Source organism: Oryzias latipes, chromosome 9 (assembly GCF_053564925.1).
Source record: "Oryzias latipes strain Hd-rR chromosome 9, Olatipes_Hd-rR_3.1".
Lineage (NCBI taxonomy): Eukaryota > Metazoa > Chordata > Actinopteri > Beloniformes > Adrianichthyidae > Oryzias > Oryzias latipes.
The window spans coordinates 31343009-31355628 of NC_136245.1; the positions used below are offsets into that span (position 1 = coordinate 31343009).

The 12620-nt window shown below is 38.3% G+C and overlaps 1 protein-coding gene across 2 annotated transcripts in view; it reads right to left on the reverse strand.

Annotated features, from left to right (window-relative positions):
- Positions 1 to 4092: 4092 nt before the first annotated feature.
- The window catches only part of aacs (acetoacetyl-CoA synthetase), a 42109-nt gene continuing 33581 nt past the window's right edge, over positions 4093 to 12620 (reverse strand). For both annotated transcript variants that reach the window (XM_004072081.5, XM_078952336.1), the window contains 6 exons: positions 9541 to 9654; positions 7139 to 7264; positions 6873 to 6942; positions 5632 to 5690; positions 5267 to 5469; positions 4093 to 5193 (listed from right to left, as the gene is read on the reverse strand). In XM_004072081.5, the coding sequence (XP_004072129.1) occupies positions 5056 to 5193; positions 5267 to 5469; positions 5632 to 5690; positions 6873 to 6942; positions 7139 to 7264; positions 9541 to 9654 (710 nt within the window). In that variant the 3' untranslated portion in view covers positions 4093 to 5055. The remainder of the gene's footprint in view (positions 5194 to 5266; positions 5470 to 5631; positions 5691 to 6872; positions 6943 to 7138; positions 7265 to 9540; positions 9655 to 12620) is intronic.

Consider the following 12620-nt stretch of genomic DNA (forward strand, 5'->3'; position numbering starts at 1 on the left):
GGCTGATGGGAAACTGGGGTGGGCTTCCTGCCAGTGGTATTGCCCACAACTCAGAGGTGAATTTCTAATGCCGCTCTGCAGAAACTATGTCCCCAGATTTTGGCTGAAAATCATAATTAAAATAGATCAAAAGATGAATTCTGAACTGGTAGAAAAAACAGGAAGATACTGTTCAATTTTCTATTGACATTTTATTCACATACATTCTATGTTGTGTGTTTGCTTTCATGCAAGGTGCAAGGTTTGGCATTAAAAAAGCTGTTGCAAGTTTTTCTTTCTTGTCACACCAACGTGAATGTTAACAGAGCTCTAATGAGCCACCAAAAATGCACTGATGGGATGCTGATGCAAGAAAAAAAAAATCTTCGTACATTTGTTTGACATTTGAGTACATTTCTGTATTTGTCTGTGTTAATTTATCATGTGTGTTTTTGCAGTTTTTGGTAAAGTCTGTAAAAGACAGTAACGTAACATCAGCGTTTGTCTCACATCAGCAGATCTCTTAGGATCAGAGCACAGAAAGGTTTGGAGCGGTTTGAAGTTAAAGTTGCCAATAGCACATCCCACTCTCTCTCTCTCTCTCTCTCTCTCTCTCACACACACACACACACACACACAGAGCCTCTGACAGAACTGAACTAAACATGGAAGGAAAACTGTGTGTCAACCTTCTTCAACACATTTCATTGGATCCGTCTCACTTAGGCTCGGTTTCTGCTGTCACTTCTGAAAGCCAGGACGTCTCAAACTGTGTCGCTGCCACCAAAGGCTAAAAAAAGGCTCTGCACAAAGACACACAAAAAACTTTGCTCAAATAACAGAAATCAAACTGCCGCTTTAAAAGAGTCAACCGAGCATTGACAAAGTAAGAAACCACCTACATGTGAACAATTCTGCATAAAAGATGTCAAGATTGACGGGAGGAACTGGAAAAAGATGATGGCGGCTTTCTGCCTGTTTGGCTTACATTCCTGTCTTTCATTTCTCTTTTCTTTCCTTTGTTTTGTTTGCTTTCTTCTTTTTTTTTTGCCAGTTACTGTTCTTATGTCTCTAACACCTTCATTTCCTTCAAGCTTTAAATAAGGCATGTTTGAAATAAAATTAATTCTCGTCTCCCCTGTTTCCAGCTGATTATTAAGCTCAGGAAAGTCCTTTTTTTTCTTCCATTCTTTCATTCAGCATTTTCTGCATTTGTCTTATTGTCTGATTTAAAAAAAAAAGAGACTTGTGGGGGTATTAGTACGTTTTTGAAGTGAGTGAGAAGATGCTATTTCCGTTTTTTTGTGTTTACTTCCAAAAAAAATTAAATAATTAAAGATTAAAGTTGTACGTAGCCTACATTATTAAAATAATCCAAGTTTTTGCTGTTTAAGTGCATCACATGGCTGCAGTTAAGAGGTTAACAACCTGCAGAGTTTTTGAGAGAACATCAGGAGTCTGGTGTGTTCGATGCAACTCATTCTGGCAGAAAAAGGAGTTGATTGGAAACAAAAGCGAGAATCTGAAATCACAGATTCACTTATTAATACTTATTCCAAAGCAGCTGCAGGCTGATGCCACTAAAACTGTGAACCACCTTCTTTAATATTTACTCAAAATTTGCTCTATTTTTTTTTTCATTGCACTCATTTAGACTCAATAAAAAATATTTGTTTTTCTCAAACTTTTGATTCTTTTTTGCAAAATGTATTTTTTTTGTGTGCTTTTCAGAACATCGTTGTGACAGGTAAATGAATGCCATAAAATAAATGTAATAACTTATTTTCCCTTTAGAGAAGAAATGTTCTCTAAACTTGGTTTTGTCTTGACACTCTGGTTCATTGACTGAAATGAGACCCTCTGACAGAGTTAACTAAGACTTTTTTTTTGACAAAATAATCAAAACTTGAAACCCTTTTCAAAGCCCAAAGCTTTCCTCACAAAAGTATTTTGCCCCCAGCTGTGCTGTGTCTCCTCTGCTGTCATATGAAGCGTGTTATTGATTCCCTTTATGCCTCATGAATGTTCCATACATCGCAGTGATCCATCAAGACGGCCGGACGCAGCGGGCATCCCTCCATCAACATTTGGCATTTTCTGTCTGCCGTGTCTTTCATCTGCCTTTTCCGTCACTTCTCTTTTTTAACCTTTTCCCAGCTCGCACCACATTGACGTTTGGAAGAAAGGACAAAAATTAAACACAAACAAACCAGATTGGCATAATTGTGGACTCGCAGCGACGAGAATGTGACAACTTTTTTTTCCTCCTTGGTTTTCTCATTCAATCCTGTACTCCAACATGGTCTTTCCTTCGTAGACCAATGAGTGTTTAGTTTATTTGGATGAAGATTTTGTCATTCAGTATACAATGGCGATCAGTTTTTCATGTTTGCGTTCTATCCCCAAAAAGATTTGTGGCTTTTAATGTTGTTAATGTTTGATTAGACAATAATGAGTTCAAAATGATTCCTCATATAAGTGGGAACACATTGACAGTGACCCATGGCTTTCCCTGTCGCTCTCTTTAAATGTCTTGTTTTGCCACATAAGCTAATATTGATGTGATTTTTTGGTTTTAAAAATACTTTAATGAGAAATCAAAATAAATGGATAAACTGTGTGGCCAACATCGGAGATTGAAATCCATCTAAAATAGTCGATTCCTTTTATATTTGCTTTAGATGTTAGTAATACCAGAATGCACCATTCACTCAGAGAAAGGCCTCAGTCCATCTCATTGGTGTTTATGTGGTGGGTTTTATTAGTAAATTTACTGAACACTTCAGCCTCTTCTCTTATTTTGCTCCTAAAATCTATTTGGTTCTTGCAAAAAAAAAAAAAATCCACCTTTCCTTTCAACAAACCAACGACGCATCAAGAACTGAAGTTTCAGTAAAAGAATCTACAAAAACTTTCTTTTCTTTGTTGTGTTAGAAGTTGGATGACTGGCAGGTGTGAGCTTTCACACCGATTGTGTAAAGGTTGCAGGGATCTTTTAAACTTCCTATAGCAGCCATCTGTCAAAGTGATTGGCCTTCAGTCATCTTATACGCACACCCAGAGCATCACTTAATTGCAAACGCAAACTGTTTTTCCGTTTTACCAACCATCTGTCTGTCATTTTCTGTTGACTTAAGCTCCGAATTAAAAGCGGAAATGTCAACTTTTAGAAAAAAAAACAAAGAAATAGAGGGGTTTTTTTGTGCTTGGTGTGCACAGAGGATAACAATTCTTCCAGTTTATCTTTGGAAAACAATGTGGGAGCACACGGCAAATCTCCAACCGGCCTTAAAAGCTCCGGTTTTGGAACACAACTGTTTGCTCTCAAAGTGGCTTCAGTTTATCTGGCAGTTAAAAGTTTTCCACCAGTAAGCAGGTCTGTGACCAAAAGAAAAAAAAAAAATTCTAACACAAGTGCTTCTGCGCAAAACTGAGGCCAGAAGTTCAAAAGCAAGTTTAGAGCCAAGGAACGGTGACAGCACGAGTCGTCCTCATTGGGTTACTGCGAAAAATGATCTGTGAAAAGACTCCACAGGTTTCTGTCGCCGGGATCTAACAGTTTTATAACATTAAAATAAATAAGAAGAAGTTGTTTTGTGCTGTAAGGAGACAAATATGCTAGAAAACAGTTTTTCCTGCCAATATTCTACTACTTTTATAGTAGTAGATGATGTCCACCTGGAGATCATCCATTATCTGTCCTGTTGCAAAACACAAAGTAATTCCATGCTTCATAACAATTAAAATCTCTGGTCATGAAGAGCCGTAGGAAAGCTTAACCTACTGCAGGTTCACACCAAACCAAACCAAACTCTGTGGTAAGTTTTCAGTGCCGTGTTGAATCTATACCAAGGACTAAGGCAGTTCTGAAGGCATAAAGGAGAAAAAAACAAGTGGACCTGATGAAGTGGTTGCTGAGTGTAGATTTTATTGAATGAGTGTGCTGTATTGATTTCACTGATTCCACCAATGGAAGTTCCTACATGAAAATGAAGGTCATTTTGATTTGAATATTTGAATGGAGGCAACCTAAATGTAGCGATTGCAAAAAAAAAAAAAAACAGGAACTTTGTTGGGATAATATTATTTCAAATCAAAATTAGTCATCATCCGTTTGTTACAAATATTATTTTTATTGATTTTTGACCTGATGCTTTATGTTCCCAACAACACATTGCCCTGATAAAAAAAATAATATTAATATTATGAGAAGCCAGTACAACATTAAAGATGAACTTTTTTTAACAATCGGTAAACACAAAAAAGTACGAAAATGTTCCCTGCAAGTCAAATAAAATGCTTCCTGAATTGGAACAGAAACACTGGATGCCCGTCTGGTTTTAGAAAAACACAGTTTAGTCGCTATCGTCGCTTTTCAAACTAAGTACAAGTTTAGTTCAAGCACACAAAATGCTGCAACTAATCTGTTTAAAACTATTATCCTTTGGGTTTTATGACTGATACAGAAATTTTCAATAAATACAGTTTTTTTTGTATGTAAAAGTAGAAACAGTGTGTATCAATAAATGACTTTTCCAAACAGTTCTGGGACATGGACGTCGTTTTTGACATGAAGTTATACAGCAGCTGTATGATGCACATCAATTTAGTGTCTCAGATGAAATCTTCAACCGAAATGAGCCTTTGAATCAGCATTAAGCAACATTTTTGCCTAAAAACATGGGAAGAAAAGTCTTTAAATGCAGGTAGTTTGACCGACTCATACAATAAAAGATCAATAAATTACCTCAGTAGATAAGCTCTCAAGTTTTGGTGCAAGTTCTACATTGAAGCAAACCTAAACTGTTTAAGCACATAAAACACACATTTTTCCTCTTGCACTGCATGAACAGCGGTACAGCCGTGCACGTTGACACTGAAAGCCTCATTCATCTCAACATCAACTCGCTGGCAGCAGCATCTGAATTTCATTTCTCCAAAGTCCTCTCCCTACAGAAACACTTGCAAATATATAACTGTTAATATATTAATGAACGAGTCTGTATAAAGCTCAGAATACGGCAGTAACTGCACTTTGCTCCCGTCTGTCCACCCTGGAGATGTTTCCCGCAAAGCCTAAAAGTCTCTCAGCTCAGGAATGTCCTTGTAAAAATCCAGGGAGTCTGGGTTGGAGAAGGCTCCTCTCTGTGCCACCTCACGACCAGCGATGATCTGTTTGACGGCCACCTCCACCTTCTTCCCACTGATGGTGTACTGCAGAGGGACAAACGGAAAAGCCATCAGTCAAGCCAGAGTGCCCCTCACCTCTGGCTGATGTTTCTCTTACAGGAATGTCTTTGGTCTCCAGCAGCAGGCCGGGGATGTGACGCGCAGACAGCGCTTTCCTAATGGCTCCTTTAATCTTCGTCACCAGCTCCGGAGAAAAGGACTTTCCGGGTGCCATCTTTAGGAACAAAATGACTCGCTCCTCTCCGTCAGAGTTGTACTGAGGGACACACAGGCTGTCTGACACCTCCTCAAAGGCCTCCACTGCAGGGACGAAAGGGAGGATCAAAGAAGGATTGCAAAAGGAGAGAAGAAGAAAAAGGGAAAAGCGTTAAAACGTTTTCCTGGACAATAAAAAAAAAGGAGAAAATCATTTTTCCTGCATCACATCCGCGTCCCGTCACACCTGCAACCTTTTCTACTCACCAATGTTGTAGATCTCAGAGCTTCCAAAGCGGACTCCGTTGGGGTTTAGTGTTCCATCACTGAGGCACAAAGATTCAAGAATTCAAATTCCAGCTTCCCCTTTCTTTTTCTTCACAGCTGCTGGTATCACGCTTCAGTTCAGTTCCCTGTTTGATGGAACACCTCTTCACCTTCTACATTTGACATAAAACTATCTCTTTCAGCACCAGACTATATCTGCAGTTATGAGGATTTCTTTTAGGTCCTGTAAATTACATAGGGGACAAATGCCAAGTTAAAAATAAAATTGAATTATTTTACTTTCCAAAATGTCAGATCATTAATCATTTCTTTCTGTACTTCCTCAACAAAAAAAACAAAAATTTCGGCCTCTTTGTGGACTTTTTTTTTTTAAAGAGACATTCAGTTTTTTTATCCTTTACTCTCTTTATCCTCTCTTTTTTGGGTATTTAAGGTGGAACATCTATATATCTACTACTGGTAACGTTGAAGCCACCTACAGTTTTTGACCACTGTGTTGTAACCTCATTGAATTAGAACTAAATATGTTTTATTTCACTAAGAAACACTTTTCCATCAGTTAAAACCATTTTCGTTTTCCGTTTTAGTCTTTGCCCTCATAATGGCTGTTTTAGGGAACGAGAGGAGGTGTCTATAGTCTGTCATGCGTTCATGTTTATTTCTAGTTTAATAATGTACAAAAAAATAAAGATAACATATAATAATAAAAATAGTATATAATTATTATTATTATAATTAATAGTAACAATTTTACAAGTGTGTTTAATGAAGCTCCAGCAGCTGTTTTGACTTTTTTCTGAGAGCCAAAGTGTCTTCAGCTGTGTCTACTGACAGGAATTTGGCGCCCCCTGTGGTTGCAGGTGTCCTAACACGTGAAAGACTGTATGTGAGAAGTGACTCTCCCAAGCCCACTTTCAAGTGGTAGGGGTGTGGCCTTCCAACAAGCTCACTCCCGGCTGGTGAGAGGGGTTGGCATGGAAAAGTTGACTCCGAGCAATCTTACTGACGACGTCTGGCTCTGAATTCATTTTGTTGGAGCCGGAAGTAAACCATTTTCTAAAGGTGACGCCCAAACGTCACATACAGTCAATGGCCTAAACCCTGAGTTCAAAACGTCTTGAGAAACGACCCAACACACAAATGTGAACTTTATTTGTTTTGACAATTACCCGGTACTAACCGTGTTTAAATTGTTAGAAAAAGAAAACCCAAAAGCTGACCTTCTGCCCTGCATGACAATGCCCCCCGTCTTTGGGTTGACTTTACAGTAGTCTCCATGCGCCCACACGCCTAAAGAACACAAAGAAAGAGATTCAAAACTGAATTTTATTCCTGCAATAACAATTCAGCAAAAAAGTACAAATAAAACAGGGAAAATGAGAAAAACAACCAATTCTCATTCTCATCAATTATTGTTATAAATTAAGGAGTGGTTTTAGGTGCATTTATTTTATGTTACATTTCTCTGCAAATATGCTGTGTTTACCTGGAAATGAAGAAAAGTAAGCTTTATGATATTTGCTTCCATTCTCATCATTCCAGAAGTGTGTCGGCTGGCAGGGGATTGGCTTCAAGCAGACGAGCTCCCCGCTCTCCCCCCACACCGGCTTACCTGTGAAAGCCCAAACACACACAGAATTTTCAGGTTCAAGTTTCCTCTGTGTACCATGACACACATTTATCAGAGTGCAGCAGACACAAACACAATTCCGGAAAAGCCTGATGGACTTTGGGCGTGCGGTTTTGCGCCACCTGAACATTCTCCCTCTGGCTTCAGGACCGACTGAAATAATCCAAGGATCTTCCTACAAAATTGCCGTTAAATAACACCCCCCAGTCTAAGTTTCTTTCAGGTGGCAGAGATATGGCGGTGCAGACTGCAGGGCTAAAATAAATGGGGAAAATACAGAGAACAACAAACCTTGTTGATTTAAAAGAACAACCCGATGATACAGGGACGGTTGATTAAATTCCAGACATTTCTAAGTAGATTACAATTTTTAATCGCAATTAAATGTAAGTTTTCTGTCATTCATTCTACTGCTGGCTCCAAAATTTGATAAAGTATAAGAAACATTTTAGGTTGTAAAGAAGTTTCGTAGAACTTTATTTTTTGCTTCAGTATCCAACAGCTATTTTCTGAGCAACAATATGATAACATTTAATAACCATTCTTGTTCAATTTATAACTAGAAATGTGGTTTTCCTGTGTCAGGGAACAGCATAAACAGGCCTGTTCAGTGGTAAGAGTCCATGTTAGAGAAAAACAGATTCACCACAATAAAATAAAATAAAAACACAATTACAGTTGGATTTTCTTTACATGGAAATTCTCTAAATTAAAAAGTTAGATGATAAATTACTTGGTGCATTTATGTTCAAAAGTCTTCTTTGATGTCCCACTCCAATGAAAATGGTGTTTTTAACGTGTTTTTGTGGCACCTTTCTGATGATGGAGGCCATTTATAAAAAACAAACAAGATTAACTTTGCATTTCTGAGTATTTCCAAGGGATCCTCCACATCGGTGATGGACCCTTCCCAGTGAGCGGGGTCGCTGCAATGGGATCTCTCAGGTCCGGCTCTTTGTCTGGATCTGGGGGGTCCTGTGGTAGTGGACTCTGTAAACCTGAGTGGGGTGTCACTGATGTGGACATGTCCCCAAAACATCATTTCCCCAACCTCAGTACAAAGCCAGGTTTCTACATTGCATCTTTTTGTCATTTTATCACAGCGAGTGAGTACATGTGTGTGTGTGTGTGTGGGGGGTGGGGGGTGGGGGGTGGTATTGTGCCAGTTTTTTAATTACATATTTTTTTGTTTTGTCCTTTGTTTTTAAATTTCATCATGTAAAGCACTTTGAGTACTTTGTGTTGGAAAAGTGCTATACAAATAAACTTTGATCTGATTTGATTTGATTTGATTATTTCTTTAGACAGACAGACAACTTTATTTATCCATTTGGGAGGTTCCCGCATTTACTCAAATCGTTGTGAATCAGGAGCAGATGAAAACATTTCGTTGGAAAAAGCTCGTGGCTGTGATGTAGAAGCTGCTAAGGTAAGCCACAAGCTCAACTAATCCACTTCATTCTGATGCATCCACTAGCAGACAACTAGATCCAAGTACTTCCTCGTTTGAGCCGACATCTGGCTCAGAACTTTACGGCTGAATATCTCCAATATTGCTTGCCTTTTTTTTTCCTTTGGAAAGAAAAGTCTAGCACTTTCTAGTAGACTGGAATCTACATTCTCCCTGCAAATCTGACTCTCCGTCTGTGGACCGCACCACTTAACTCTGTCTTTGGAGCGCCTGCCTCCATCCGTCTTTCAATTCTAATCTCTAATCTTTCATGTTCTTGCATGTGATTGGCTAATTGACAGGTAAATAGTGTTGCTAACTCTATAAGGATTTTTTAACAGAGCAGACTTATAAGTGGCTGATAATTCGTGTCTCCCTGACTCACCTTTTTTGCTCACCACAAAGCTTCAGCTTTTATAGTCATTTCTTTTACGAACAGCACATCGCTACAACACTGCGCCTCAGAATAATTCAAAGTCTTTTGAATCAAATAAACACAAGTGCACAAAAGTAACATAATTGTTGTTAATCAGCAGTGTGTTAAGATTTGATTAACTCATTAAGGCCCAGTCCAACTTTGATTGATTGATTTCAAGCCTTGAAGTCAATACAATGAATACTTTCAATTCATCTCATCGCTCAAACTGTCAAATCTGCCTGTTCTCCTCCAGCTGGAAATGAAGAAAAACTAAAAATGCATCTGAAATCAACTGTCTCCAGTTAAACCAGTTAAAACTGTAAACGTCCTGCGTTTTGACTACTAGGAAAAAAAGGACATTAAAATCCTTAGAAATAGTCAGAGTCTCACCATCAGGACTCCATGCTTCTACAGCCATGCCGAGATTTCTGGTTTGGATCTCCCCTCGGTACACTGGAACCGTTGGGTTCTGACCCATGAAACATGACACGATGTCGGTGCCACCTGGAGAAAAAGCACAAAGGAAAGCAGAGATATACATCAGTGAAATGTGCAAAGGCCAGTTTCAGGGCCACACTTGACCCGCAGTTTGGGTAGTGTGGTCAAAAGTTGTACTCATGAACGCACAGGATCCCTTCAGCAGTATTTTAATCAACCAATTCCAATCTGAAACCATTCAATATTGTTTCGATTGCCTAAATTCCTATTAATGCTGGTTTAAGTAAAATACAGTCATCCAGGTATTTGCTCAAGAAGACTGATGGAAGAGTGATGGAACATCTCAAAAATAAAAGATTTTAAGTCCAGATGCCATGATTGGATTTCATCGACAAGCAAGCAAGAGTGAAGAAGTAATTGATGAAAGTATCAAGTAAGGTTCAGTTAAAGTACTTTATACATTTTATATATGATTTTGGAGTTTTCTGTACGAAACAACATAGCCAGGATGCCAGTTGTTTAGTGTTTTTTCAGCATTTTTTTTCTTGTATTTTGAAAGGTTAGAAAAGGACATTTGATGAAAACCCTCTGCATTCCAGCTTCATCAAAACTGAGCTTAAAATAAAGGCTCCCCGTAGCAGAAACAGCAGAGTCCCAACAGAAAACCAGTCCTGCTCCATGTTTCACAGTGGGGATGATGCTCTTTTCTTTAAATGCTTTTTTCCTCTGATTCTTTTACACACAAAGATCCAATGTGACATGTAAAGGTTCTAAATTAGGATTTTTCCCAGAAGCCCCGTGGCTTGTGAGGATGGATTGTAGGCAACACCAAACAGGTTTTTTTGTTTTGTTTCTGCCTTTCATTGCACTGAGCTGGCTTTGGAAGCAGACCTATCTGGGACGAGTGCTGCTCTTGCACTCACAGTCGGGGAGCCTTGCTGTGGTCACAGTTTGATGGTTTAAAAGTCTGGTCAGAATCATGAGCAGGATTTTTTTTGGCCATCACCGTACACAAACATTTCAGTTTTTATATTTTGTTCACCCCAGACAACTAATCTCTTTTTTTTTTGTCTTGCAGTGGCAGCAATGGAGCGAACTGCACATAGAAACTGCTTTAAGCAAAGCAACTAAAAGAAAAGCTTCTATAGTCCACCAAGAAGAAGTAATTTTATTTTGATCATTTTTAGGTAATTCATGTTAATTGTTTCACTGACTGGTAAGCTAAGGCTTATTTGCGCTTAAGCGCAACTTTTAACACTTTTTTTGTGTTACTCAAAACCTACAATGCACAGAACATAAACACAACATACATTTGCGTTAGTGGTAAACACATGTAAGATCAGGAGTTACAAAGAATGATAAATTAATTGATGAATCAAGTTTCAAACAACTTATGAATTTACATTTTCTTTACTGTATTTTTAAAATCCTATTTAAATTATTTTTTAAAACTTTTTTTAAACTCTTTAAAGTTTTCTCCTCTCTTCTTAGTCTTTTTTTTTTATAGATTTTTTTGAAAACGTTGTACCTTGAGCAAGGAAAATGAGACTAAGGACCTTTTGTGTTCAGAGTGAACAAAGATTTCCAGATTGAAGCGATTTAAAAACTAAATGAAACTGTAGCCAGGGCAGTACACCTGGTAACCACCAGGTGGCTTTTTATGTAATCAGGTCAGTCCTCACTCATCACTGCCGTGGTCAAAAATCCCACACATACGGTTATTTGTTAATAAAGAATAGAGCGCTGTAATTATTAATTGTATTCATTTGGGGATTTTGTGTTCGGCTCCTGCAGCTTCATCACAGCAGTGATCAAAAATCCCACACCGTCACAGCTCTACTCTAGAGCGGGTTAATAATATAAATAATGAAGTAATAAAGTAAAATAATAAGGAATCAATCACCGTTCTTCTGGGGGAAACGTTCTTTTATTACTGTTCTCCTTCACTTTGAAACACCAACTACTACTACTGTTATGTGGAAAGATCAACCTGTCACAGCTACCATTTATTAGCCAAACAGTTAAAAAACAGGATTGTTTCAAAAGCATTAATATAAATGCCACCTTAACAGCCTGGTGGGAATTTCTCAAAATATCAAAATCATCAATTCAACCGTGCAAAATGACACCCATCTGGAACAACCCGGACATCCTTATTAACAAAAAAATGATTCACTTCCCAGCTTGGCAAGCAGGGGGCATAAAACAACTAGAGCACGTAATTATTGATAGAAGATTCATAACCCCCCAGGAACTTCAAGACAAACATGGAATAAATAACTTCTTGGAATATCAGCAACTTAAATCAAGTATTACTAAAAAGTATAAAATTAAAGACGACGATTTAAAGCTACCAGATGTAGTTACCACTCTGATTAATTTTTCAATGAATAGAACTCTCTCCAAAATATACAAACTTTTATGTAATTTAGATAACAATATTGCCCTTCCAACAAAAAAATGGGATGCAGATTTGAGCATCAGCACAGATGAAAGCTTCTGGTCAGAACTTTGTCTAAACACCTTTAAACTGACAAAAAGTCCAAATCTGCAGCTAATCCATCTCAAAACTCTTCACAGAATTTACTACACTGGACAGAGGATGTTCAAGATGGGTCTCAGTAACTCAGACATTTGCGAGCACTGTGATAATAATCTACCCGACAGCTACATGCACGCACTGTGGTTCTGCACTCCTGTCAGGGCTCTCTGGCAGCAGGTATGTGCCGATTTATCAGTCTGGCTTAAGGTTTCAATCACTGCCTCACCGTCACTTTGTGTGCTTGGTGACATGAGTGCCATCGATATAGAAGAAGGATTAGCATCTATCATTTTCATAACTCTTTGTATTGCCAAAAAAACTATTTTAATAAATTGGAAAAACAAGAAAAATATAAACATAAGTCAACACAGAAATCTGCTGTTTGATCATATCAGCTTGGAAAAAATGTCAGCCCAAAGCTCAAGTAACTTTGAAAGAATTCAGTCTCTCTGGTCTCCTGTGGTTGACTCCATGACTTAGGGGGTGGAGG